At 52.8% G+C, this 25,735-nt stretch overlaps 1 protein-coding gene across 16 annotated transcripts in view; it reads left to right on the top strand.

Moving 5' to 3' along the window:
- The window catches only part of ACTN1 (actinin alpha 1), a gene marked incomplete at its 5' end in the record, with an annotated part of 97,792 nt that overhangs the window by 30,568 nt on the left and 41,489 nt on the right, over window positions 1–25,735 (top strand). For 15 of the 16 annotated variants that reach the window (XM_079700742.1, XM_079700741.1, XM_079700740.1 and 12 more), the window contains one exon: window positions 22,553–22,667. In XM_079700742.1, coding sequence (XP_079556868.1) covers window positions 22,553–22,667 — 115 coding nt within the window. Of the gene's footprint in view, window positions 1–22,552; window positions 22,668–23,099; window positions 23,238–25,735 lie in introns of all 16 variants that reach the window. The other variant, XM_079700743.1, reaches the window with a different exon arrangement.

Below are 25,735 nucleotides of genomic sequence, written 5' to 3'. Positions count from 1 at the left end.
GGCAAGGGTTGATAGGTCAGCACAGTGCCCTGGGCACCCGCCCCCTCCCCCCCCCGACCCCGCCCTCCTTCCTTTTCCCCCAGGGCTGGGTCCCTGGCCCGCTGGTCTGCCGTGGTAGCTGTTGGCAGAGGTGGGCAGGTGGGCGGGCTGGCCAGCTGGGTCCCCTTTGTGTACCGTATCCGGGGCTGGCTGCAGCACAGCTCTAGGGAGGTTTGGAGCTGCTGAGCTAGTGTGAAGCTCCGGCATCTCCTGGGGAAGAAGGGCCTTTTTGGGCCAGGTTCCTATCCCTTCTCCTGCTGCAGATCTGGGGAAGGGGGCTGTAGTCTTCTGGGTGCCCTGGGGTGGAACGGGGACCCCAGAGCCAACTTGCCCCACTCTCCCCATTCGCTTTTTTTCTTTTTTCCCCCAGTTCTTCCTGCCCCAGGCCATTTCCCTCCCAGAGGGTTAGCCTGTGAACGATCGCTGGCCGGGGAGTTCAAGAGACTAATGCAACACTTCTTAGCTGCCTTTGGAGAAAAGGTCTATTTCTTGCTAATAGAGCAGGCTCTCCTCTCCTGCTTCCTGCTCTACCCACAGTCGGCCACTATCTCAAGTCAGGCCCCCAAATACGCTCACACCGCAGAGCAAACTGGTTGCTGCCTGCTGTCTGGAATGGACCTCTACCACGTGCCGCATACCTGCCCCCTGCGGGGATCTGTGTATCGTTCCCCTGAGTGCTCAGTCTGTGTCTCACTGGTGGGGTGTGTAGTTATCTGTCAGCTTGGCCATGGCTTCCTGAGAGCTGGGCCCTCTCTTGTTCTAGTAGTCACTGGTCTAGTGCCCTATACTTAGTGGATGCTCAGTGAGAGAAAGAGAAAGTGGAAGGAATTTGGAATTTGGTTAGGGAACTCCTGGTTTGGGGTTTGAGGCCTGCTCTTTGCCAGCTGAGTTACTTAACCTTCCGGAGCCTCAGTTTTTCCATCTCTAAAATGGGGATCAAAATCTACCTCATAGGGCTTCCCTGATGGCGCAGTGGTTAAGAATCCACCTGCCAATGCGGGGGACACGGGTTCGAGCCCTGATCCGGGAAGGTCCCACATGCCGTGGAGCAACTAAGCCTGTGCTCCACAACTACTGAGCCTGCGCTCTAGAGCCCGCAAGCCACAACTACCGAAGCCTGCACGCCACAACTACTGAAGCCTGCGCGCCTAGAGCCTGTGCTCCGCAGCGAGAAGCCACCGCAGTGAGAAGCCTGTGCACCTCAACGAAGAGTAGTCCCCACTTGCTGCAGCTGGAGGAAGCCGGCGCGCAGCAACGAAGACCCAACACAGCCAAAAAAAAAAAAAAAAAATCTACCTCTTTTTGTGAAGAGTAAATGTGATAATCAGTACAAAGTGCTTGGTAAGTGTCACTAAATGTCAGCTGTGTCATTGTTGTGCCCTCTAAGTGGGAGAGATGTCATCAGCTGCCAGGCCTGGGTGAGGACTCTGCAGGAAGGCGAGGTTTTAGGATGGCTATGGTGCTTCCCCTCTGCTTCTCAGTTGTCTGGTCCCTGGAGAGACTGGGTGAGAGAAGGAAGGGGCCGTGTGATGCTGTGTGGCTGGGTGGTGGCAGTTTCCTCTGCAGGAGGAAACTACTTCCTCTCCAGGGAGTCCGCAGTAGCTCGAAACCCTCCGTGGGGCTGGCTGCTGCTCGCTGAGCAGGGATTGTGTGTTGAGGGGAAGAAGGGGTCCGGGGTGCCTTGGGCTTCATTCCAGATGTGACATGTCTTCTGATCTCAGCACCCTTCCCTGCCAGACCCTCTTGGAGCCCCGCTCCCCAGCACCAGGAGGTCTGGCTCAGAACTGCCCCTGCCGTGGTTGCTGTATGACTGTTTCTTAGGGGGGGGTCCTACCTACCTTTGTAGGTTGCAGGCTCCAGGACCCCTGTCTCCCTCATATTTGAGGACAGAAAATAGCCGCCCCCACTGCCATGCAGTAGAGCTCTCCTTTCTCCTGCAGGATAGGATGGTTGGGACCACCCATGCATGGGTCGTGTCTGGGCTCTGGGGAGGGAACAGGATTGCGAATCCCGCTTGGAGCTGCTGGCTCCTCTCTGCCCCTCCCTGCAGGAGAGTCCATCCTGCAGAGGCTTCGGGGTGTTGGGAAAAGCCCGGCCTCGGGGCTGCCAGTTCTGGGGTGAGGGGAAGCTCTGCCATCTTACTAGCTGTGTCCTTGAACAGGTCCTCCTTCTGAGCCTCAGTTTCCTCATCTATAAAAAGAAGGCAGGGCTTCCCTGGTAGTGCAGTGGTTGAGAGTCTGCCTGTCGATGCAGGGGACACGGGTTCGTGCCCCGGTCCGGGAGGATCCCACATGCCGCGGAGAGGCTGGACCTGTGAGCCGTGGACGCTGAGCCTGCGCGTCCGGAGCCTGTGCTCCGCAACGGGAGAGGCCACAACAGTGTGAGAGGCCCGCGTACCGCCAAAAAAAAAAAAAAAAAAGAAGGCAGTCTGTCTTGCGGGATCACTGCCAGGACTAAACGAGATGATGGTGTCCTGCACCTGGTGGGCTCCCTAAGCAGGAGCAGGGCTTGTTATTTTGGAAGCGAGCCCAAAGCCAAGGAGCCCTTTCACAAACTCTTCTTTCCCTTCTCTACCCAGAAGGCAAGATGGTAAAGACTTCCTGTTCGTTTCCACAGCCCAGAGTTGCCCAAATTCGCCTGATTCTAGGATTCACCCGAGTACCTGTTACTTGTTAAATACCGATTCTCGGCCCCCACCCCAGAACTTCTGAACCAGAATGGCGATTGTCGGGTTGGGGTCTGTATTTTCATCATGTTTTATCAGTAGGCCAACTCGAGAAAACTCGCCTCCCTCAGACTGCCCTCCCAGTGGCTGTATCATCTCATCTTCACAAGAGGCCACTGAGGCAGGTCTGAGGCAGGTGTGGCTGCACGCAAAATGGGAGACTTTATAGGTGAGATGGTGAAGTTTAAGGGACAGACCCGAGGTGGTGGTGGTCTGAGCCACTGGTTCCCTCATGGTGGAAACAGGATTAGAACTCAGATCTCCCAGTGCTGTGTGTCTGTTGTGCCTGCAGACATTCTAGCAAAGCATGGAAAGGGTGGGCGATGGAGAGAAGTGGGGTGACCGGAAAGAGGTGAGTAACAAGGCTGCAGTGGTGGCAGAGGGGCACCAGTGGTGCCCTTCTGCTGCCCCTTGAGGGAGGCCTGCAGAGACCAGCCACAGGGACAGGGGTATAGGGTGTTGGGCTGGAGCCCTTCCCCCACCAAGATACTTCCCCAGGTGTGCCTTCTGAAGATCAGGGCCCAGGTGAGCAGGATGAGCATGCGCTTTGTCCCAGAGCCACTGGGAGTCAGCAGGTATAAGGAGGTTAGGGGGTGGCCTGGGCCAGGTGCCCGAACACCTTCCCGGGGCTGTTGGCGGAGTCCTGGAAGTCCTTTGTGCAGGTAGGTCTACGTCTCCCTCCCTTCCCTGCCTTTTATGATTAGGTCTGGGAAGCCTTCTAGAAGCACAGGCAGGGCTGGCTCCCCTGCTCAGGTGGTGGAAGGCAGCGTGTGCGGGGAGAGAGGAACGGCTGTGGCCAAGGTCAGCTGGCCATGCCAGGTACAGGGGCCCACTGCCTCCCTGCTTCCTTATTCCCAAGGTTGGCCTGGTCCATTAAAGGAAAACTAGTTTAGGTCCTCTGTATACCACCCCCCTTTCCAGTTTCCCCTTAAGTGGCTCTTAATGATGCTTTCAGGCTGATTTTCTCCCAGTATTGGTGGAGAGTCTTGGGGAGGGTGGGTGGGAGGCACTGGAATTGCTCCGTTAGGGCGTTCCAGGCTGAGGTGGGCTGCCCTGACTGCACAGCAGCGTCACTTCTACCTGGGGGCTTCTACCTGGGGGCTTCGGGAGCTGCTTCTGCCTGGGCGCACCCCCGGAGGGTGATCCGACTGGGCTGGGGTGAGGTGGGCTGGTGCGCAGTGTGAGAAGAGGAGCCCCGCCCTGGACTGGTGCACGTGACATGACTTGCTGCTGGGCCCTTGGGAGGGGCCGGAGGGAGGAGAGCCAGGCTGACCGAGCCTGGGGTTAGGAGCTTGGGCTCTGCGCCCGGTTCTCTGGCTCCTCTGGCTACTGTTTGATGTGACCTTGTGAGCATCTCTATGTCTCAGTTTTCTCCTCTGTAGAATGGGATTAATGATAGCACCTACCTCATAAGGTGGCTGGGGGGATTAATTGTGTTAATACTGACAGCACTTGGGACAGTGAACTGGGGAGGGCATCCCTGGCCTCTGAAGTCCTTCTGCGCTGACCTTCAAATTAGATTGTCAGGCTGAGGACTGTGGGCCTTCTTCTGTAACTGTGGTGAGTGCTGTAGGTGTCTGGGGGGCAGGGAGCCGCGTTTCAGTGGATGGCACCTTCACCCATACCGCCTTCCTCGGTTGGCTTGGGTCCAAAACCTGAGTGTGACCTCTGATCCCTCCCTCCCTCCCTCCCTGAGTATCTCTTGCATCCACCCACTTCTCTGTCCCCGCCACCACCTCCCCTCTGATCCCTCCCTCCCTCCCTCCCTCCCTCCCTCCCTCCCTGAGTATCTCTTGCATCCACCCACTTCTCTGTCCCCGCCACCACCTCCCTGGTCTAAAGCCACCTTTGTCTCTTTTTTTTTTTTTTTTTTTTTTTTTTTTGGTACGCGGGCTTCTCACTGTTGTGGCCTCTCCCGTTGCAGAGCACGGGCTCCGGACATGCAGGCTCAGCGGCCATGGCTCACAGGTCCAACCGCTCTGCGGCATGTGGGAACTTCCCAGACTGGGGCACGAACCCGTGTCCCCTGCATCGGCAGGCGGATTCTCAACCACTGCGCCACCAGGGAAGCCCACCACCTTTGTCTCTTGCCTGGACCTTTGCGTGGCCCTCTGACTGGGCTCTGCTGCCGTTCTGGCCCATCTCTGATCTGCTCGTCACGGTGCAATTAGGAGTCTCTTTCCAAGATGCAGGTGTAATTATGTGTAAACTAGCACCTGATTCCTGTACCCACCCTACCCCCCCCAACCCTCAGCTGAAATCAAATAAAACCTCTCCCATTGTTCTCAGGAGACACCGTCCTAACATCCTATGGGACCCCATGCCCCTGCAGTAATGCTGACCTCTGGCACCCCTCTCTTCTCCTCCTGCACCAGCCCCAGTGGCTGTTTTCCAGTGGCTTGAGCAGGCCTTCGTCCCTGACCCCTGGGGCCTCTGATATTTTCTTTCCTCTTCTTGGGTGGCACCACCCTCCTGACCGTCCCAGACCCCACACACGTGTGTTGGGTACCGTCCATCTCGGTTTGCACCTGTTGTTCTGATGTATTTATTAATAGCGCCTCCCTTTATTTTCAAGTGCCCCGGTTTGGATGATAAACTTTGTGGTCCCCCTTTCACATTTTACAATCTCTTCATCTAATTAGAATTCCTCAGCTTTAAAAATTCACTGGCTTCTTCAAAGTAGTGGTCAGACACACACACACACCCTGGACCAGGTTAGGGACCCGTTTTAGCCTCATGCCTTCCAGAACTTTTCCTGTATGCATTGAAGCTCGGCTTGCAAATATATACTCACTGATGTGAGTCTTTGGTTAACATTTGTCATTCTTGTTAGACCAAAGGCTCCTTGATTTAAGGGACTATGTCTTGGGCTTCCCTGGTGGCACAGTGGTTAAGAATCCACCTGCCAATGCAGGAGACACGGGTTCGAGCCCTGGTCCGGGAAGATCCCACATGCCACAGAGCAGCTAAGCCTGTGCGCCACAACTACTGAGCCTGTGCTCTAGAGCCCGCGAGCCACAATTACTGAGCCCATGTGCTACAACTACTGAAGCCTGCGTGCCTGGAACCTGTGCGCCGCGACAAGAGAAGCCACTGCAGTGAGAAGCCCGCGCACCACAATGAAGAGTAGCCCCTGCTCGTCTCAACTAGGGAAAGCCCGCACGTAGCAACAAAGACCCAACACAGCCAAAAAAAAAAGAATAAATAAAATAAATTTTAAAAATTAATAAATAAGGGACTGTCTTTACTTGCCCAAAATGTGACCCCAGTTCCTGACACAGCCAGTGCTCAGTAAGAATTTACTGAATGAGTGAGTGAACGAACGAATGAATGAATTTACCTTCTCCTGCTCACTGGCAGGGGGAGCCTGGAGCCTGCGTGGGTCAGGAGCATGGGCAGTGGCCTGCCTTGAGGGAAGCTGCTGACATCGAGCCAATCCAAGCCCAAACAAGCCGGTTGCCCACACCCTGGCATACATACCCCCTGACTTGGCTGCCCCTATAGTTATTCATGACCTCTCTCAACGGGCTTTGTGTTTGGAAAGCCAAAAGAGACAAGCGTTCAAACCCTCTTTCCGCCTCCCCAAAACTGAGACCTAGGAGAAAGAGTTGCCTGGCCCATTCTGTCTCTCTAGGGAGCCCCAAGGTCCAGGACCTTCTCGCATGGCTGGATATGAGTGCTGGCGTGATTCTCACCCAGTGTCCTGGGCTGCCCTCCCCAGTCCAAGCCCAGGGACTGCCTGGGGACAGCTAGCTGCACACGTCCCCGTGTGGTTCTCGGCAGACCTGGGACTGGTGCTGGCTGATTCTTCATTATTCTCCAGCCTGAGCAAGGGTGGAAGGCTTACCTGGAAGAGTCTTTGAGCCACTCCAGGATCTTATTCCCTCTCTCTTCCCCTCCCCTTGGGGCTCCCGGAGGTCCACTTTGCCTTCTGTGTCCCCATCTTGGAGTTGAGGGCTTAACACGGTACCTTCCTCTGGGACAAGGTTAGAGGGAGGCTGCGGTGCCCTTGGGCGGCCCGTGTTCTCTGCAGCCCCTCTCCCACTCACTGCACACTTTCCGAGCTTAAGCCCGGTGCTGGGAGACAGAGTGGGTGTGGATCTCCGAGCTCCCAGGAGGCTGTGAACACACTCACCCACAGACAGAAGCCCCGTGTCCCACCCCATCCCAGCAGTTAGTTGGCCAGATCTGCCTACAGCTGCACTTCTTCCCACCCTTCTGGAAATGTGGAAGTTTCCACAGATACGTTTCTATTCCTTAGCCTCTGCTCCCTGCTCCTGATCCCCCTGGCGCCCTGTCCCTTGAGCCGGGCTGGCCGTGCTGAGGTGTTGGCCAGCCCCCTGGCTGGCAGGCCCGCTGCGCTGGGCTGCCGACGCCCCAGGTCGCTGATGGGTCTTAGTGGAGGCTGGGAGGGCAGGGACGGTGTCGGGCCACGTCCGCCTGGGCCTGGGTGGGGTTTTTCATGGCCCACAGGTTGCCTGTGATTTCTTCAGAAAGGGGTTTTGGGGTTTCTGTGCCGCTTTATAATGCGCTGATCTGTGTCTGTATTTTGGGAGAAGAAACTTTATTTTCCTGGACCTCAGGTGAAGAGAACTGGCTTAATGAGGCCCCTCAGCTCATGGCCCACTTGTGGGTCCACCCAGGTGAGGCCACTGCGTCCATCATGTTTCACCCCACAGTCTCCCTACGATGGGCACGTAGGGGGTCCCTAACCCCTTGCCTGCCAACACAGATAACGGAACGATGAACATTCTCCCACGGAACCCCGGGTTCACCATGTGAGGATTTCTTTGAGAGGAGATTTCCCGGGTGGCTTGTTCGGCAGGTACGTGGTGAATTTCATGATGTAGTGCTGGCTTGCTCTCCAGCATGGCTGCACAGCCCACCCTTCCAGCCAGGCATGAGGGCTCCTGGATTCCTCAACCACAGCGACATTTGGGGTAATCACCTTTCTAATTGTTTACCAGTCTCTCAGGCGTAAAGGAAAAATTATTGTTTTATATGCAACTGAGGAGGAACTCTTAAAGTGCCAAGCCTCTCTGTTCCCTTCCTCCATTCAGAGTTCCTGGAACCAGAAACTTCCTCTTAGGCATGGGGTGATTGCTGTCATAGCTGAGAGTCACGGAGGTTCTCTGCAGAAAGCCCCCCACTCCCCAGGGAGTGGCGGTTTATAGGGAGTCTGTTAATGCCCCAACCTCCCCACCCCCACCCAGAGTGCACATCACTCGTGGGATTCCTTGTGGCTGGTGATGCTTACACAGCTGCTGGATTCTGAGGTTGTGCCCCCTGCCGCCTGCTTTCTGCTTCCAGCGTCTCTGGCATCCTGAAGGCTCTGGGTTCCCTGGAGCTTTGACCTTTCCCTTGGGAGGCTGCGTGTCTACCTGCGTTCCGGTGTGAGGTCATGTGGCAGTCCCTCGGGAGGGAGGTGGGTGGCATTATAGCACTGGCGTAGGGTCTGGACTGAGGTCGTCTTACTGAGCTTATGTCCTTGATTGGGTCAAGGAGCCTAGGGCCAGGGAACGCTGGGGCACAGTGCCGGCTGGTGCGTGCTGGCCCAGACTCAAGCACACACTGGGCATGAAGGCGACCTCTATAACACCCAGGATGGTGCCAGCTGACCATTTAGTACACATGGGCAATTCCATGGTCCCCGAGTAGTTCTATCTCACTCCTTTCTGTGAGCATCCTTTTTCGTTTCTTTCTTGTATTTTAATAATGAGCTCTAGATATTATTAACAACTTATCATGTGCTTGGCTTTTTGCAAATGTTAGCTCATTGAAACCCCGTAATACCCCAGTGAGAAAGGTATTAACCCTTTTCACAGATGAGAAGACTGAGGTTCAGAAAGGTCAAGAACTTGCTCAGGTCCCAGTGTTACTAAGTGGCAGACCCAGATCACATCCAAGTCATCTGTGCCTAAACCCATCCTTGTAACCGTCAAGACCGTGGTCCTCAGTGAGATCTCTGGACCAGCAGCATCAGCACCACCTGGATTCTTGTGGGAAATGCAATTTCTCTGCCTGTCCAGAACTACGGAATCAGAAATCGGGGGGGATTCATACATCTGTTTTCACGAGCCCTCCAGGTGATTCTGATGCACCTTCAAATCTGAGAACCCCCACATGGAGCTCTTCTGCTCTCCTTTTTCTCCTTTATTTTTTCTGCCCTGCGCTTGTGTCATTGGGCCAGTCAGCGTAAGCACAGACTTTAGGCCTTGGCTTCTCTTCATGGGTTTCATGCCCACTCTAAGAGGTACAGTGTCTGTCCCTACTGGGTCTGGGGCCTGCAGGAACCCCTCCCAAGTCCCTGAAAGCATTTGATAGAACTGCTGTCTCTGCTGCCTCCAGCTGCAAGCCTGGCAACAGTGGCCACCACAGGGGTCAGAGTTCCCAGCACTGTGCCAGAGGAGATGCCTCGAGAGGGCAGGGGTCCCAGCAGTGGACTGTGGGACAGGCCAGAACAGAAGCTCCAGTCCAGCGGGTTATTCAGGGACACAGAGAAGAGACCTGGAAATTTTCTTTATCCAAGCAGTGTCTCTTTCCTTCTTGCAAATTTGTAATAATAGTTTGGCCTCTGGAGAGGCCACATGGGGGGCTTGGAGCCTAGGCAGGACCCTTGTTCTGAGTCAGCAAATCACACTCAGTAGAAATGACCCTGGCGAGAGGAGGGGAGCTAGCTGTACTTGATTTTACTCTTTGAGCCCCCACTATAAGTCAGGTATTGTGCTATTTGATTCTTACCACAACCCCAGGAGGGGGTGGGCAGATTGATTATTCCCATTTCACAGATGAGACCATCGAGGCTTCAGGCTGTGAAGTTGAGGGTCACAGCTCAGCCATACAGAGGAGTCAGGTTAGATGCTCGAGGCAGCCAGACCACAGCTCCCCATATTTTATGAATACCAGACTGGGCCAGACTCTTGTCATGCGGGGAAGTTCTCTGTGGGATTGAGTGGCCCATGGCTCTCAGCATTGTGCCAGAAAAACCAGATGACCTCACATGTGAATGACTTTTCCTTCTTTGGGGAAGGAATGTGTGGGCCATTCCTGTGAGCTGCAGCCCACAAGACCTGTGTGCTGTCAGACCCACAAGGGCCAGAATCCGACTCCAGACATGGGGGAGGTGTCATAGGCAGGCCCAACCTTGGGGTCGGCAGTGGGGAGCAGGCTGTTCTCACACTGGCCTCCGTAAGTAGTGTCAAGTGTGCCCAGGAGGGGCCAACAGGCCTTTGATGGTTAAGCAGATGTCCTGGGGCGTGACCTGCTCTTCAGAGTAACCACTCCCTGGGGAGGCATCGACAAGGCCAGTGGCACCTAAAGCCCACACAGTTCAGGCCTGGCTTGAGTGCTACATATGCCCAAAGATGAGACCAGACCTCCCACCTTGGAATCTTGGTCTCAGTTACCTCAGTACCTGGAGAGAGCCAGGGTCTGGGGCCTGTCTTTGAGCCTGGTTTCTTGCCAGTGGGCCAAATGGGTAAACAAAACAAAACAAAAACCCCTTGATAAAAGACTTAGTGGGGTTCTGGAATATTTTAGTTTTTTTTTTTACTAATAGCTTTATTGAGATATAATTCACATACTGTACAATTCACCCATTTAAAGTGTACAATGTAAAGTTTTTAGCGCAGTCACAGATATGTGCAGCCATTACTGCAGTCAATTTTAGATCATTTTCATCACCTCTAAAAGAAACCCCATCCCCCTTAGCTATCACCACCCCCAGCCCTAAGCTACCACTACTCTATTTCTGCCTCTGTAGATACATTTTTGGTTTTTTAGCATCCAGTGAGCACTTAGTCTGCATCTGGCACTGGGCTAAGCCTTCTGTTTAGCTCACACAACCCTCCCTCAGGATAGCCGCACGGGGTAGACACTCTTTTTTGTCTTTGTCTTACTGATGTGGATGGAGACTGAGGCTCAGCGAGTCCAGGGTCCCAAAGGCCATAGTGACAGAGCCTGCCAATGGCTGGACCATTGCTGTGGCTCTTGGGTCCCAGGAGAGGCCAGGCTGTGGATGGTGGCAGACTGGTGGGGGCAGCTGATGCTCCTTGGCCAGGAGCTGAGAGGACAGTCCTTGTTTCTTCACTGGAATCTGGCGCCACCTGACTTTTAAAACGGCCCTGAATTCTCTCAGGAGCTCCAGATTCTGCCTGCACCTGGGGGAAGGCACTGGACTGCTTTCCAAAAGGGCCTTGGTGAGAAGGGCTGCCTGGGCCTCGTGGAGGGGCTGGCAGCTCTCCTCTCTCCCACCAGGGTGTGGTCATTAGGTCAAATCACCTCCTAGAATGAGCCATTTGGCCATCTGTGCTTTGGCCTTGTGGCCTCGGCGACCCTCCGGGCGTCTGGTGCTGTGTCTCTCGAAACGGGCTGCAGGTGGACATGAACCGGAAACACAGTTCCTCCGACTCCTGTTCTCACCCTGGCCAGGGGCTGGCCTCAGGGTTTCCTCATCAGTCAGTAGGAGAGAAATAACAGACCTCTTTCTTCCCAACCTGTAGAGCTCTGTGAATGATTAACTTTGATTGAATAGAAAGGGAATGGGAAGTGAGAGCAGTAGGACAGAGGACATTTATGAGGCTCCTGCCCTTTCCTGACGGCTGGCTATTTTGCTTCCATTGCCCTCATTCTGACAACAACCCCACAAACTTGTGATATGATGTATCCCCATTTGTCAGATGAAGTAACTGAGGCCTAGACAGGTTCATTAAAGCCACACAGCCAGCCACTGAGTGACAAAGGCCGGCTGGATTAACGTTTTTTAAGCCTCTGTTGTGAACAGAGCACCAGACAGTCTCTGAGTACGTGAGATCTAATTTGGTCCTCTCTAATGCTGTGCCATCATAGGTCTTGTTATCCCCATTTTACAGATGGGCATCCTGAGGCTGAGACTGAGAATCCTGTACAAAGAGACAGAGCTAATGAGAGGTGTAGGCCGGGGGCCCAGCTCTTTCCAGTTACAAAGTCCAGCTCCTTTGGGAGCCTCCAGCCACCTGCCTCTGAGTTTCCAGGGCCCCAACATTCGCATGGCTTTGGGGGCAAGCAGTTAGAGAGGTGCCCTTTCAGAGCAGAGGAAACCGCCTGGTGGTTCAGCACCACTCCCAGGGGTGGAAAGTAAACAGATCTGGGTGGAGATGTTCTTGAGGACTCTGCTTTTCATCTGTGAGTGAACCAGCTGACTGCTTGCTTTGAAAGGCTGGCAGCCAGCCCTTGATAAGTTAACCAGATACTTCTATTTACGTTACCGGAACACTGGGCATCTGAGATCACTGCTGGCAGGCCTTTGCTTAGACAAACCACCCAGTGCCCACGCCCTGGCCAGGCTGGCCACGTGCGGGGGTCAGAGGGACTCCACGGTGGCCTGAGGGAGAGAGAGTGCTCCCTGGCTGGTCCACAGTGACCTCCCCCGGGCCAGCAAATGCTGCAGAGACCTCGGCCCTGAGCTCTCAAGGGGCCCTGGCCTGACGCTTGCACATGGTGGCCAAGAGTGGCAGAGGAGGGTGGGCTGTGACTGACAGCCATGGCAGGGCGCCCGCCCAGAAGGGTGTGGAGATCGCAGGGCTGCTGAACTGATTTCTCAGTTGATGAGCCTAGACCAGGACCAGGGTCCTGGTTGCTGTACTCCAGGGAGGGGAAAACCATCCGATGAGAAGCCAGCTTGTACAGGAAGCCCTGTACCACCTTCAAGAGGCTTAGAAACTTGCTTGGGTTTTTGTGAGCCACTGGGCCAGGGGGTACTGTCCTTCATCTCCCCCCACAGTTAACAGTTTGCTGTCTGTTGGGGTGGACATGTGGGTGTAATTGCTGCTTTATCTTCATGTCCTGGTCCCTAATTATGACTTTCCTTATAATAGTTTACACTGATAAGGCACTTCAAAGTTTTTCACAACCCTTTCTCTATATAATATTTTATTCTATTACTAATTCTTTTAAATAGATGGAAGAATTTTTCCTTTTTCTTCTCTTCCTATTCTTTTAAATTTGGAAACATTTGTTTTTCCCCCCCGAGAATTCATGAGCCCTGACCACCGCCCCCCCAGCTCACCCCCCATCCCAAGTAATCCCAGAGAAATGGGAAGTTCCCTCTATCCCATCCAGAGGTCTGACTCAGCAGATAAACGTATACTCGTCCACACAGACTTTTCTTAGATTTGCATGGCTTTTTGTTTGTTTGTTTTAACAGATAACGACTGCACATGGTATAACATTCAAAGGAAACAAAAGGGTATTCTGTGACAAGAAAACGCCCCACCCTCCCCTGTCAGGAGCCTCCTAACTCCCCTGCCTGGAGGCAGCCACCGTGCCAGGTCCTGTGTATGCTTCCAGGGATATTCTGACATAAAGCTTTTATGGACTATCCAGCAAACTAATAGCAGGTGTCTTTTTGTGAGGGGTAGGCAGTCTTGAGACCGAAACCCTGATCATGCGTTGAGTCATTGAGGTGAAACTGCCCCTGTGGGATTTATTGGCCTCTGACAAGGAGCCGAGCCCATCAGTGGCAATCAGCCCTACGTGGGAGCTGAAGAGTGTCCCTGGGTGCCCTACTTGGCTGTGTCTTTTACTTCTGCACGTTAAATGATGGGACACGTTGCTGGGCTCTGGCCTGCAGGGTCTGGGACTCATTTGGGATTACATAGCTGGAAGGGGTTGAGGTGATACATATGAGGTCACACGCATGCCTGGCTGAGCCAGGGCAGAGCCCAGGTTTCCTGACCCCTGTGCTCTGAACAGTAACTCCCCTGGAGTGAACCGGGGCTGGTGTCGAGTGTCAGGATCCCAGGGGAGCAGGAGGATGTGCCTGGGAGAGGTGTGGTCGGTACGCGAGCCTGGGGCCTGGTGGCCAGTGAGGTGGCAGTGCTGTCCCTCCACCCGCTGAGCCGGCCTCATTTTGGCTGCAGGTGGGTTGTCTTGTTTACTCAGGACCAGTGGAGAGGTCAGCCAGGTGTGGATGGGCTGGATTGTGCGCTGAGGGGAGTACACATCACAGAGGAGTGCTAGCAGGGAGAAGGGCAGGGAGGAGGTGGGGATTGCCAACCACATTTGCAGATGGCTGGGCAAGGAAAGAAAGTCATCGCAATTCAGTTACAGGAGCACAAGCACTGCTTGCGTCAGGATGGGTTTTGTTTCCATCGTTTTCTCTCGTTCCTGTGATCGCTCACATGGTTTTAAGCCTGTGGTACATACAGTTTTGCATCCTGCTTTCTTGGTAATTACATATCAGCCTTTTCCCATAATAATATATAGTTTCAGAACCCATCATTTTGGCTGTCTAGTGTTCCATTAAGTGGATGAACCATAATTTATTTAACTAATACTTTATTAATAGAATTTGGGGCTATTTCTAATTGTTTCCTCTCAAGTAATGCGGGCGAGGATGTCTTTGTGCCCGTGACCCTTCTCTTTCTTGAGCGATATTTACCCAGGATAGTGTCCCAGCATTGGGCTAAAGGTTATGCCCGTTTTAGCTCCCCTCGGCGAGTTGCCTTCCACCGGAGTTGTACCGAATCAGCCTACCTGCTGTGACGTGTTGCGGCTTGGCCACTGTACCTACCCCCTTTTTTTTTTTCTTTTTTTTTTTTTGCGGTACATGGGCCTCTCACTGTTGTGGCCTCTTCTGTTGCGGAGCACAGGCTCCGGACGCGCAGGCTCAGCGGCCATGGCTCACAGGCTGAGCCGCTCCGCGGCATGTGGGATCTTCCCGGACCGGGGCACGAACCCGTGTCCCCTGCATCGGCAGGCGGACTCTCAACCACTGCGCCACCAGGGAAGCCCCTGTACCCACCCTTTAATGGGAATTAGCAGAAACTTATTTTTGCAGATGTAATAAATGAAAATTGGTACCTTCGTTTGAATTCACAAAACATGGTGGTGTGTGTGCACGTGTGTGTGTGTGTATGGGGGGGACGCACACCTGATTGTCGTCCCTGGTGACAGGTGTGGGTCCTTGATCAACCCAAACAAGGAGAGCTCCTGTGGCCCCTCATGGAAAGTTCTCTCAGTTTTTGCTTGCAGATTCCCAGATGGCTGATGCCGGTGGTGGTCTGCGAGGAATGTTAACCGTGCTGGTCACAGCTGACTGCTCGCGTTAACACACCATTCGTTCCTGTGTGGTAACTCTTTTGTTAGGAGACTTAGAAAGTTTTCACGTTTTCCCACTGTGGAACCAGAGACCCTGTCAGTCTTAATTCAGATTTAGCCTGCCCCTGTCTTTTGAGGGGCTGTGGGATGTCTTATTTTTAAGTTGGACCAGCATTTAAAAATGAGAAGGCTCACATAAAAGTCCGGATTGCTGGCTCCTGTTCATTTGGAGGTCTGGCACCTGAGGACGCACGTTCCCATATGAGCCAAGAAGAGACGCCTCCCGTCCCGTCACCACACCTGCCCTGATACCGAGATTGTGTTCTAACTGCCATTATCACCGTGTATGCTCGGGACCAGTTCTCTGTGCTCGTGTTGCTCTCCTGAGTGGAAACCTAAAGGATAGCCCAAGAGGGCCACTGTTTCAAGAGAAATCCATGAGCGCACATGGAGGCAAGGGTGCTCGCCAGTCCCACTTTCCTTACACTTTCCCCTTTGGCCTTTTATTAAACCTCTTTGTGCCTTAGTTTTCTCATCTGTAAAATGGGGAAAATAATAGCACCCGCTTTGTAATGTTTTTGTTTTTGTTTTTGTTTTTGCGGTACGCGGGTCTCTCACTGTTGTGGCCTCTCCCGCTGCGGAGCACAGGCTCTGGACGCGCAGGCTCAGCAGCCATGGCTCACGACCCAGCCGCTCCGCGGCACATGGGATCTTCCTGGACCGGGGCACAAACCCGCATCCCCTGCATCGGCAGGTGGACTCTCAACCACTGCGCTACCAGGGAAGCCCTGTAATGTTTTAAAGATTGAGTTAAAGGAGGTAAAGCACTCAGAAGAGGGTCTAGCAAGAGCAAGTACTCAACAGATATTAGATACTGCCATTATTATTATTATTATTATTATTAATGGCATATGTGCTTGTCTTCTCCAGACTAGATTCTCAACCAGGGGTGATTTTTGGTTGTCACAACTTGAGGTGGAGGATGTTACCTGCATTTAGTGGGTAGGGTCCAGGAATGCTGCTAAACATCCTATGATGCGTAAGACAGGCCCCAAACCCTTAATAAAGAAGTAACTAACCCAAAATATCAATGGTATTGAGGTTGAGAAACCCTGCTCAGACATTTGAGTGTGTGACTCTTGGTCTAACTGAACTCTTCAAACACACCTCTAACCCAACTTTTCAAGGGCTACCTTGGGCTCTCGAAGAATCAGCATTACAAGGGACCTACTTAGCTCAGCCCCCAGGGGGAACTTGAATCCTCTCCCAGCACCCCCACCAAACACATGCCTTTGGTGGGTAATGCACTGTATACCCAGTGTTTGGTCTGTTCTTTATTACATTGAACTCTAGTCTTCCCTGCAGCTTCCTATCCTTGGTCCTAATAATAGTAGCTACCATTTATTGAGCCTTATGTGTGGGTGATTGTACTTAGCACTTGCCATGTGTTGCTGCACTGATCCACACCACCCTTCGAGGCAGGTTCTATTATTATACCCATTTTACAGATGTGGAGGTTGAGGGTTGGAGAAGTGACATCACTTGCCCAAGTTTACTCAGGGCCAGAGATGGGATTAGATCCAGGTGAGTCTTGCTCTAGAATCCACGTTCCTCACCATTACTGCCTGCCTTGTTCTGCCCGGGGCTGCACTCAACAAGTTTATTCGCTTGTCCATGGGAGGGTCTTTCAAATATTTAGGATGAGTCCCTGAGTCCACTCTTCCCTCTTCCTGGTCAAAGAGGCCCAGTTCCCAGAATTCTCCTCAAAGACATGTTTCTGATCTGCTCACCATCCAGAACGATCTCCCACCTCTGGACAACCAGCTACCTGCCTCGGGGCTATGCTCCCTTTGCCTCTCTCCATCACGCTGCCTCCAGAGAGGCTGCCCATCCCATGCCCATCCCATGCCAGTTGATGGCCCATCAACTCAAGACTCTCTGTGCCAGTGCTGACCGGAGTCACCCAGGTTCCCTCTGGGTGGTGTTTTCACTTCACAGTGACCTGTTTTTCAGTGACATGCCACAAAATTCAGCCCACCTGTCTGCCCTTGGTTCTGCTGTTCCCTTCCAGCACCCCACACACACCTGCGCCTGAAATCCACGTCGTCCTGGTGGAGCAGAAAAGTATACGGGACTGGGAGTCAGGAGGCCAGGTTGTGAACATATCCAGCTGTGTGGCCTGGGAAAAGTCACTCACCCTCTCTGGTCCGTGTGTCCTCAGTTGTAAAGTGAGGGTTTTGACTCAGGTGTGCCAAGCATCTCTTCCAGCTCTAACATTCTTTGATGACATATGTTGGACAGCGTGAACTTGTAATAGTTATCTCTAATTATTGTGGTACCCGTAATGATAGGTAATTATGGAGCAGTCATTGTGTTCCAGACCTTCTTTTCCATGTTTTAAGTGGGTTATCTTATTGAATTCTCCACCAACCCCATGCTGTTATTACCCCATTTTACAGACTAGTGCCTTGAGGCAGAGCCATGTTGACTCACTTGCCCAAGGTTACCACCTGGCTAGAAGCTGATGGACTGGAGTTTGCCTTGTCTTCTTCAGAGTGATTAAATCCTTCCAGGCTCTTAGATTCTTGCTCTGTGGAGTGATTTTTATTTTTAAATTAAAAAAATAAAAGAAAAGATTTTGGCCACACCTTGTGGCTTATGGGATCTTAGTTCCCCAACCAGGGATTGAACTCACGCCCTTAGCAGTGAAAGCACAGAGTCCTAACCACTGGACTGCCAGGGAATTCCCTCTGTGGAGTGATCTTAAGCAAGTCCTGTGATCTTCCTGTGCTCAGCATCTTGTGTTTTACCACTCCCTCCTCCCACCAACGTCAAGACTCTAAATGCCACTTGATTTCAAAAGCTCAGCCCCTGACTCATGCTTATGGGGTAATCCTCTGTACCCCAGATCCCAGCTGAGCGTGATTATTCAGACACCCTTTAGAATCTAGAATTTAGATAATAATGATGACAGTAGTGACTACTTCTTACACACTTAATGTATTTCAAACACATTAATATTATATTATCATTATTAATATAAATTAATATTAATATGTTAACATTATCATTTTTCCTAGTTTTTTTGGTTGTGGTAAAATACACTATATTATTATTTAATCTTCATTGCAGTCCTGCCTGGCAGGTGCTGTTGTCTCTAGTTTACAGTATGAAAACTGAGGCTCAAAGAGGCCTGTGTGGCTGAAGTCACATTCTAGGGCATATGAGCTGGGGAGCAGGGAGAACATGTTCTCAAAAGCCACTTGCCTTCTCAACACATTTTAAAGGAAATATAGGGAATTCCCTGGTGGTCCAGTGGTTAGGATTCGGCGCTTCCACTGCCTGGGGCCTGGGTTTGATCCCTGGTTGGGGAACTAAGATCTTGTAAGCCACTTGGGGCAGCCAAAAAAAAAGAAAAAGGAAATATATGGATAGGATACTTGTTAAAGATATAATGGAAAGCCCTTAGAGGATTCTGTGTGAAAGCAGGACTGTGAGGCCCACAGAGAAGGTAGACAAAGATGCTTCTCTCTCCATCAACTCCGTGGACCTTGGCCCAGCTCAAGTGTCCTGTACTCCCTCACCCCCTGTTGGGTTGGAGGCTGGCCTGGCCCATTTGTAACCTTGGACTACAGTACTGGATAGTTAAACTCTGTGTCTCCTTAAAGTCACCTTTATGCCAGATTAAACATGGGTAGATGCTTCAAGGTCAGTGAGAAGTTGAGCAGGAGTCTGGGTTCTCTGCCAGCCCCTCCCTCTCTGTCCAGGGCCTTCCGAGGCTGTGCAGTGGGGCTGGAGGTAGATGAAGTGCGGAGAGAGGCTGCTGAGAAGAGAGCTAAGCTAGCCCTCACTGTAGCTCTGGGAGCACTTCCAGCATGGTGCCCAGGCCCTTTTTCCTGGGACCTGTCTGCACACCCGACCTCATTCTGCAACACAGTGGGTCCACGGAAGGCCCATCAGTTCCTCCTATCTCCTTAGTCAGGCAGTGAGCCACAGCAAGGATCCCCTGACGGGGCTCTTGGAGCAAGCGTAAGCTCAGATAGGGCAGGGCCTTGTTGGGAGTGAGGCAACAAGATGCCACCTGCCCTTTATTTAAATGAGGCTGGACCGTAACCCTGCTGGGGTAGCACTGCCCACCATGCTGGGGCATCTGGGCTGGAGGCCAGGGGGCCAGGGTCTCTAGCCATGGGCATCCCTTGTGGCTGTTTGCTTTTCCTCCTGCTAAGGAGCAGGTGTCCCCCTCTGTCATAATGTGGGAGCTCAGACTTCAAGTCTAGGGCCTGCCTGTGCCGGAGGAGAGAGCGTGGCTGTGCGGTGTACTACGTGGAGGACCTCGCTCCTGACCCTGCTGTCTCCCCTCTCAGGCCCCGTCAGCCTCCTCTGCTGGGGATCCACAAGGCCACGGTCAAGGTCACAGGCTTTCTGCCCCCATACCGCAACTTTAGCCCTCTCCGAATAACACTTCAGCACCTGTTCAAAGAAAAAGAGTCCCCAGACACAAGCTGTCATCTTGGGGACACAGCACAGCACTTGGCAGGGTGGAACCCAGGACGGAGTTTAGTGGCTGGAGGCCGGGGGAAGGGTGTGGGCTGGGAGCACGGGGGGCCGAGTCCTCTGAGCCCCTTCCCCCGGAGCTTCCAGGGGAGCTAGCTTTTCTTCTCCCTCCTACCATTTATTGAACTCGTGTTACGTGGTAGGCACTTTATAAATATTTTCTAGTTAATCCGCTTGACTTTTATAGCGTGCTGTCACTATCCCTATTTTGCTGCTAAGGGACCCGAGGTTTAGGGAGGTGAGTCGGCAGGTCTCACCTGCAGACTGGTAAAGAGTGGGTTTGAGCGCTGAACCGGATCTGGTGCCCCCTCCCAAGTGCATGTTCTTAATCACTGAGTTACCCTTTCTTCCATGACCTGAGCTTCGAGCTGCTTGCTGGGGAGGTGATCAGAGGCCCCTTCATGGCATCCACCTGTAGGGGCCGGGAACGGGGCTTGGGGTTTTAACCAAGTGCAGCCCCTGAGACCTCAGAGGCAGGGCTTTGTGTGGGGAGTCTGAGCAAACACAGGTGCGTGTCAGCCTCCAGGGCTCTGGGACTGGCTTCTCCAGGAAATGGGGCTGGCTGCTTTCAACAGCCCTTTTCCTCTTGCAAAAGTGGTACCTTTTTACCCACGTGGCCTCTTCCTCCTTTCTCTCACCCCATCCCCTCTCCACGACTGGGTGGTAAACAGTGAGATTTCACAGCCCCTCCAGCTGCGGGGGTCTGGGGATTCCCACCAGGACCCCGGCCCCAAAGCTATCCCTTTGAGCTGCTGGGGTGACCCACTTCCTGCCAAGTCAGCAGAAAACCCCAGGCAGAAGCTGAGTGTGGGCCTGGGAGGGAGATGAGAGCAATGTGCTGTGGAAATGCAAGATGGTGGTAAATGACCGCCCCCCCTCCATCAACGTACAGTGTGATGACACCCGGGCAGAAGTGCATATACAGGAACACGACAGCTGGGAGAGAATAAGGAACTACAAACAAATTCGTATTTATTTTAAAGATTTAGAAATTCTTTAATATTTTTTACATCAAAAAATTGACAGCACAGTGAAAATAAAAACTAAGTAGCCTCTCATCCCCTGCTGGGTTTGCAATGCCAACACGAGAGGCAGGGGGCCTGGTAGATACTCTTTCTTGCCCTGCTTCATCCCCTTTCCTCTGAGCTGTCTTCCGCTTCCAGAGGGTCTCTGAGAGCGCTGTTTGGCCCATCACCCCCCTGCACTGATACTATCCAGGTGTGGTTGGATCTTCCAGGACCCTCCCACTTTGCATCGGTTCTCACTTTTACATCCACTAGAATGTCCGTTGCACAGGGCAAGGAATTTTGTTATTTTGTTCACTGCTGCGTCTACGACTCTGTGCCCCGAGACTTTAGGGTGAGTCCAGGTGTGAAGCTGACCAGTGGCCACCATGCAGTGGGATATGGGCAATGATAAGAGGGGTTGCAGGGTGCCGTGGGCTCACACATCAGCCCAATCTGGCGGGTGGCTATCAGGAAGGCTTTCTGGAGGAGGTGATATCTTAGCCCAGTCTTAGAAGAAGAGTGTGAGTTAGCCAAGCATGACATAAAGGACATTCCAGGCAGAGGAATCAGTGTATGTCCCCTGCCCACCCCCAAGCTGTGTGCCAGGCTTACGAAAGCTTTGGGACAGCACACACACATCCCTCTTGTCCATCATGGGTGTGGGCTGGCCTACAGAGTGGAGCTGTGTTTGCAGGGAGAGAGAAGTACCCTGTGTTGCTGAGTTTCTAGTGAGATATGATTTAAGAATGAGGCCCAATGTTGGAGGGGTGTCATAGTGCCGCCCCCTGTCCCCACCTCGTGTGGGCTGCTGTCTCGCCTTCTTGCTCACAGGCTCGTCAACTCTTGGTTACAAGCCTACACAGCCATTTCTTCTCCCTAGTACTCACTGCTGTGGCACTGCCCCCTTCTGCCCATTTATTGCCACCTCACTTTGGAGTTCCCCAGGGCAAGAGGACGTGGTGGTGGTGACCTTTCCGAAGAGGAGGAGTATTTCCAGGGTGGTTGCTGCTGTTATGAGAAATAACACTGTCACCATTGCCACTTTGCAGGACAGGTGGGGAGAGAGCTGGCTGGCCCTGCTGTGGGGGACTGAAGGTTGGCTCTTGAGCCCCCGTGTAGTTGAGAGCACCATCTGGTGCAGAGGAGTCCTGAGTTGCCAAGGAATAGATTGGATCTAAAGTGACAGAGCTCTTCCCTCTGTGTGTGACAGCTGGGGAGAGACACTTGCCCAAGTTCTGTTTGGATGGGCGAGCGAAATGGAAGCGCATGCTGTTTAGTTCTCGTGTTTGTTGAGTCACCCTGTTCCTTGTGTGAGCCACCAGAGGGTGCTGTTGGCACAGGATAGCTTGGCCTGCCTGATGGTCTGCTTAATACAGAGGCTTCAAGGTTGCAGCTCTCTCCCCACAGATCAGAAAATTACGGCGCTGATGGTCTTTCATTTAGTCTTCTGACAGTCCCTTTTTGAAATTCTTGCTCTTACTTTTGCACCTTAAGGTGCCTCCACCTCCCACCCCAAATACACACACATACACCATGGGGGCACTTACTTCACTCTCTTTATTCTGACTGCCCCTCTGAACTCTGTCCCCAACAAAACGGATTAATCTTCCTTTAGCTAGCTGCCAAGTGGACAAGGATTTAATAAACTTATTTACCCTAAGGTATTAATGAGGCTCAATACCTTACCCCTGGGGTACTCAACCTTGTAACTGTGAAGATCGAAACTAAGCCTTATAATCTAAGAGGTGAACGGCTAAGAATGGAATTGTGCCACTTCTCAGCGTGGGTGGGTATGTTTTAGGAAGAAGGTTGGGAGGGGAGCTGTTAAAGGAAGGTGGCTGCTTTGTCCATCCCACTGGTGCCCACCCGTGCCACTGGCCCTGCAGGGCGACCCCTCAGCTGTCGCCCTGCGGTGAGGTGAAGGAGATTGCAGAACAGCCACGCTGAGAGGTTTTATGGCCTCTGCTGAGTGGGTTTCTCACCCTTTATGGTTAGATGTCTTGACCAACAAGGATGACACCACCACCCTGCCCAACACCTTATACAGAACAACTGGAAAAAGGGCGTGAGACGGACGGGTCCTCAGGGCCTCAGAGACCATGTGGCTTGTGGGAGAGACTGACCACTTGCTCTTCTTCCCTTTGCGCAGACGTTTACAGCATGGTGCAACTCCCACCTCCGGAAGGCAGGGACACAGATCGAGAACATCGAGGAGGACTTCCGGGATGGCCTGAAGCTGATGCTGCTGCTGGAGGTCATCTCAGGTGAGCTGGACCACTGGCCTTGGGAGAGAGCCCGAGCAGAGGTGAGGTGATGCCAGATGGGTGGGGCCACCATGGCCCAGGATCAGGCACTGCCCACTGGGTTCTGCCACTTTGGGAATGCTGCCCTGACACCTCTGCGTCTGCTCTGTCCTTGGTTATGGCTAGCTTTGGGTGTCTTGAAAAAAGTTGGGGGTGACGTATGACTTCAGACAAGGAGACTGAGTTTGGTCCTGCCTCTGCTACCGGCCATCTGTGTGCCCTCGGCCAAGTTGCTGCCTTTCTGCCTCAGCATCCTCATTTGCTTAAAGAGGGGTTTGAAGGATGGTCTCTGAGGTCTCTTCTCCAAATACTAGGATTCTGTGGTCAAGAAAGCAACCGTGGCTGACCATCTCCAAACACTGGCTCCACTGCTACCTAGCTACCTGTATCCAGGTGATCCCAGTCCCTTATCCAGCCCCCAGCTTGGAATTTGGGTGTCCAGATATCTGGAGGGACAGCTCCTCTCCAATGCATATCTCCTTTTTCTTATGAATACCTTTCCTCCACCATCCCTTAAAGGTTGGAGGTCCTGAGATTCTAGCCTTGGCTTATGCACTGGAGGATCTTGGCTGCTTTCTTCACGTTACCTTCCACCTTGCCGCCAGTCCTAGGCTAGTCTCAGTCCAACCTTCTCACTGGAGCCTCCTTTTCAATACTGAATCATGCTGGGCATCTTCCCCCACATGTGCCCCAGGGTTCAATGCCTTTGCTCTTTGGCATTCAAGTTTCATTCCTTCTATTATCCTTCTTTTACGTCTGCTACCTCACGGTGTCAGTGCGCCTGCGTCAGCTGTCACCTAGATAATGTCCAGAGGCCTTTGACCCCTCCTCCCAGCTTCTCCCTTCCCACCGCCCTCCGTTACCCACACGCAGCCAGAGGGTCCATCCAACGGCCCATATATGGTCGCGCTCTTCCCTGCTTGAAACTTTTCATTGCCTCTCTGGGGCTTTGCGCCTGCAGCCCACATTCCTTAGCATAGCTAGCAGGATCCTTCATGAGCTGGCACCTGCTTTGTTTTCAACTAACTATTCCCAAAAATGTGTCAGACTTCAGACCCTCTGCCACATGGGGGCACACGTAGTCCTCCCCAGATGGCACGCTCTCTGTTTTCTGTGCTTTTGCACAGGCTTCAACCGCCTTCCCCCACTCCCCAATACTTGAAAATATTTTCATTGCAGGTGAAATCTGTGGGGTGGGGTGGGGGGGGTGTGTGTGTGGTAAGATATATGTAACATAAAATTTACCATTTTGATCATTTTTAAATGTACACAGAGGCGTTAAGTACATTCACATTGTTGTGCAGCCATCACCACCATCCATCTCCAGACTTTTTCAGCATTCCACACTGTGGCTCCATTCCGTTCAATGCCAACTCCCCATTCCCTTCTCCCCTCCCCCAGCCCCTGCCCACCACCATTCTGCTTTCTGTCTCTGTGAACCTGATTCACAGATTCTGTTCTAGGTTCCTCGTATTAGTGGAATCATATAGTATTTGTGACTGGCTTATTTCATTTAGCATAATGTCCTCATAGTTCCTCCATGAAGTAGCATGTATGAGAATTCCCTTCCTTTTTAAGGCCAAGTAATATTCCATCGTGTATATATATCCCACATTTTGTTTATTCAGTCATCTGTCAATTCACACTTGAGTCAGTTCCACCTTTTGGCTATTGTGAATAATGCCGCTAAGAACATGGTGTACAGATAATCTGTTCAAGTCTGTACTTTCAGTTCTCTTGCGTATGTACCCAGAAGTGGAATTGCTGGGTCCTAGAGTAATTCTATATTTAATTTTTTTAGGAACTGCCATATGTTTTCCTCTGCTTTTTAGAGTGTCTTTCCCGACCTCTCTTCCAACATTTCTGAGTTTAAACAAACCTGGCATTGTTCTTTTTCATTCTTCAAAACTCAGCTTAGGTGTTTCCTCCAGGAAGGCTTCTCTGAGTACCACTGCCCCCCACCCCCCACCCCCACTCGTGTTCTGAGTGGCTGCCCTCCTCTGGGCTCCTAGAACAGGCCATTGATTCCTCTAGTGTGTCATTTGCCATGCAGCAGGACCATTTTTGGCTCATGTGTTTTCTCCCCACTGCACACTGAGCCCCTTGGGGTGGGGACAGTCTCATCTGTATCCCAAGTGCTTAGACCTGTACTTGGCACATAGGTGATGCTCAACAAATATTAGAGTGACTGACTGCCCGCTGGGCTTTTCCACATACCCACCAGGGGCTCTCACTGAATGGGCCGGCCTGTGCACATCTGTGGGGCAGGGAGAGATTGAGTCACCGAGATGTTGCCTTTTCCTCCTTGAGCGTTTCTGGAGATGGGTAGGATAACAGGGGAAGGAAGAGGGTGCTCCCTGCAGAGGTCCTCTGAGTGTGGTCCCTGGACCACCCAGCAGAATCAGCAGGACTGCTTGGCCACATGCAGATTCCCAGCCCACACCCCAGACCTCCTAAATCAGAAACTCAGGAAGCAGGGGAAGGGGACTGGACGTCTGCAGTTAGCAGGTCCTCCTGGTGGTTTTGTGCTGATTGAAGTCCCAGAACCACTATCCTTGCTACCTCCACTGTCTTGGAGAAGCCCCGTTCCAGCCAGTGTACGTGGCTGGTGGGCTGGCTGGCGAGCTCGGGCTTAGCAGGACCTAAGGTCTGGGGCTCTAGCAGGAGCAGCCTTCCGGGGGCACGAGGTGCTGCCTCCATCCATCCTATCGGAAGGGAGCCCTGTGGCATCTCATCTGCTCAGGAGGGCGGTAGGGTACCTTGCCAGAGAGGGGAGCAGTGGCCACAGCCTTGGGAAAGCCGTGAGCGGAAAGTCTTGATTTAATAATAAAAACCTAGCTGTGCTTCCCTGGGAGCTGCCAGGCCAAATGACATCTGTGGCCGGAATTCTGTTCTCTAGAAGCTGGGGGGCCCCCTGGGGAGTTGGGAGGCCCCCCCGGAGAAGTGCCGCTCTGACAGGGTGGGCATGGCCCAGCATCAGGGCCACCCTGCCCCTCGAGGTCTCTCAGCCAGACTGTCGATGTGCTCGG

Source organism: Hyperoodon ampullatus, assembly GCF_949752795.1.
Source record: "Hyperoodon ampullatus genome assembly, chromosome: 3".
In the NCBI taxonomy this organism is placed as follows: Eukaryota; Metazoa; Chordata; class Mammalia; order Artiodactyla; family Ziphiidae; genus Hyperoodon; species Hyperoodon ampullatus.
The sequence above is the reverse complement of the archived record's forward strand: the minus strand, read 5'-3'. Positions and strand labels throughout refer to the sequence as shown.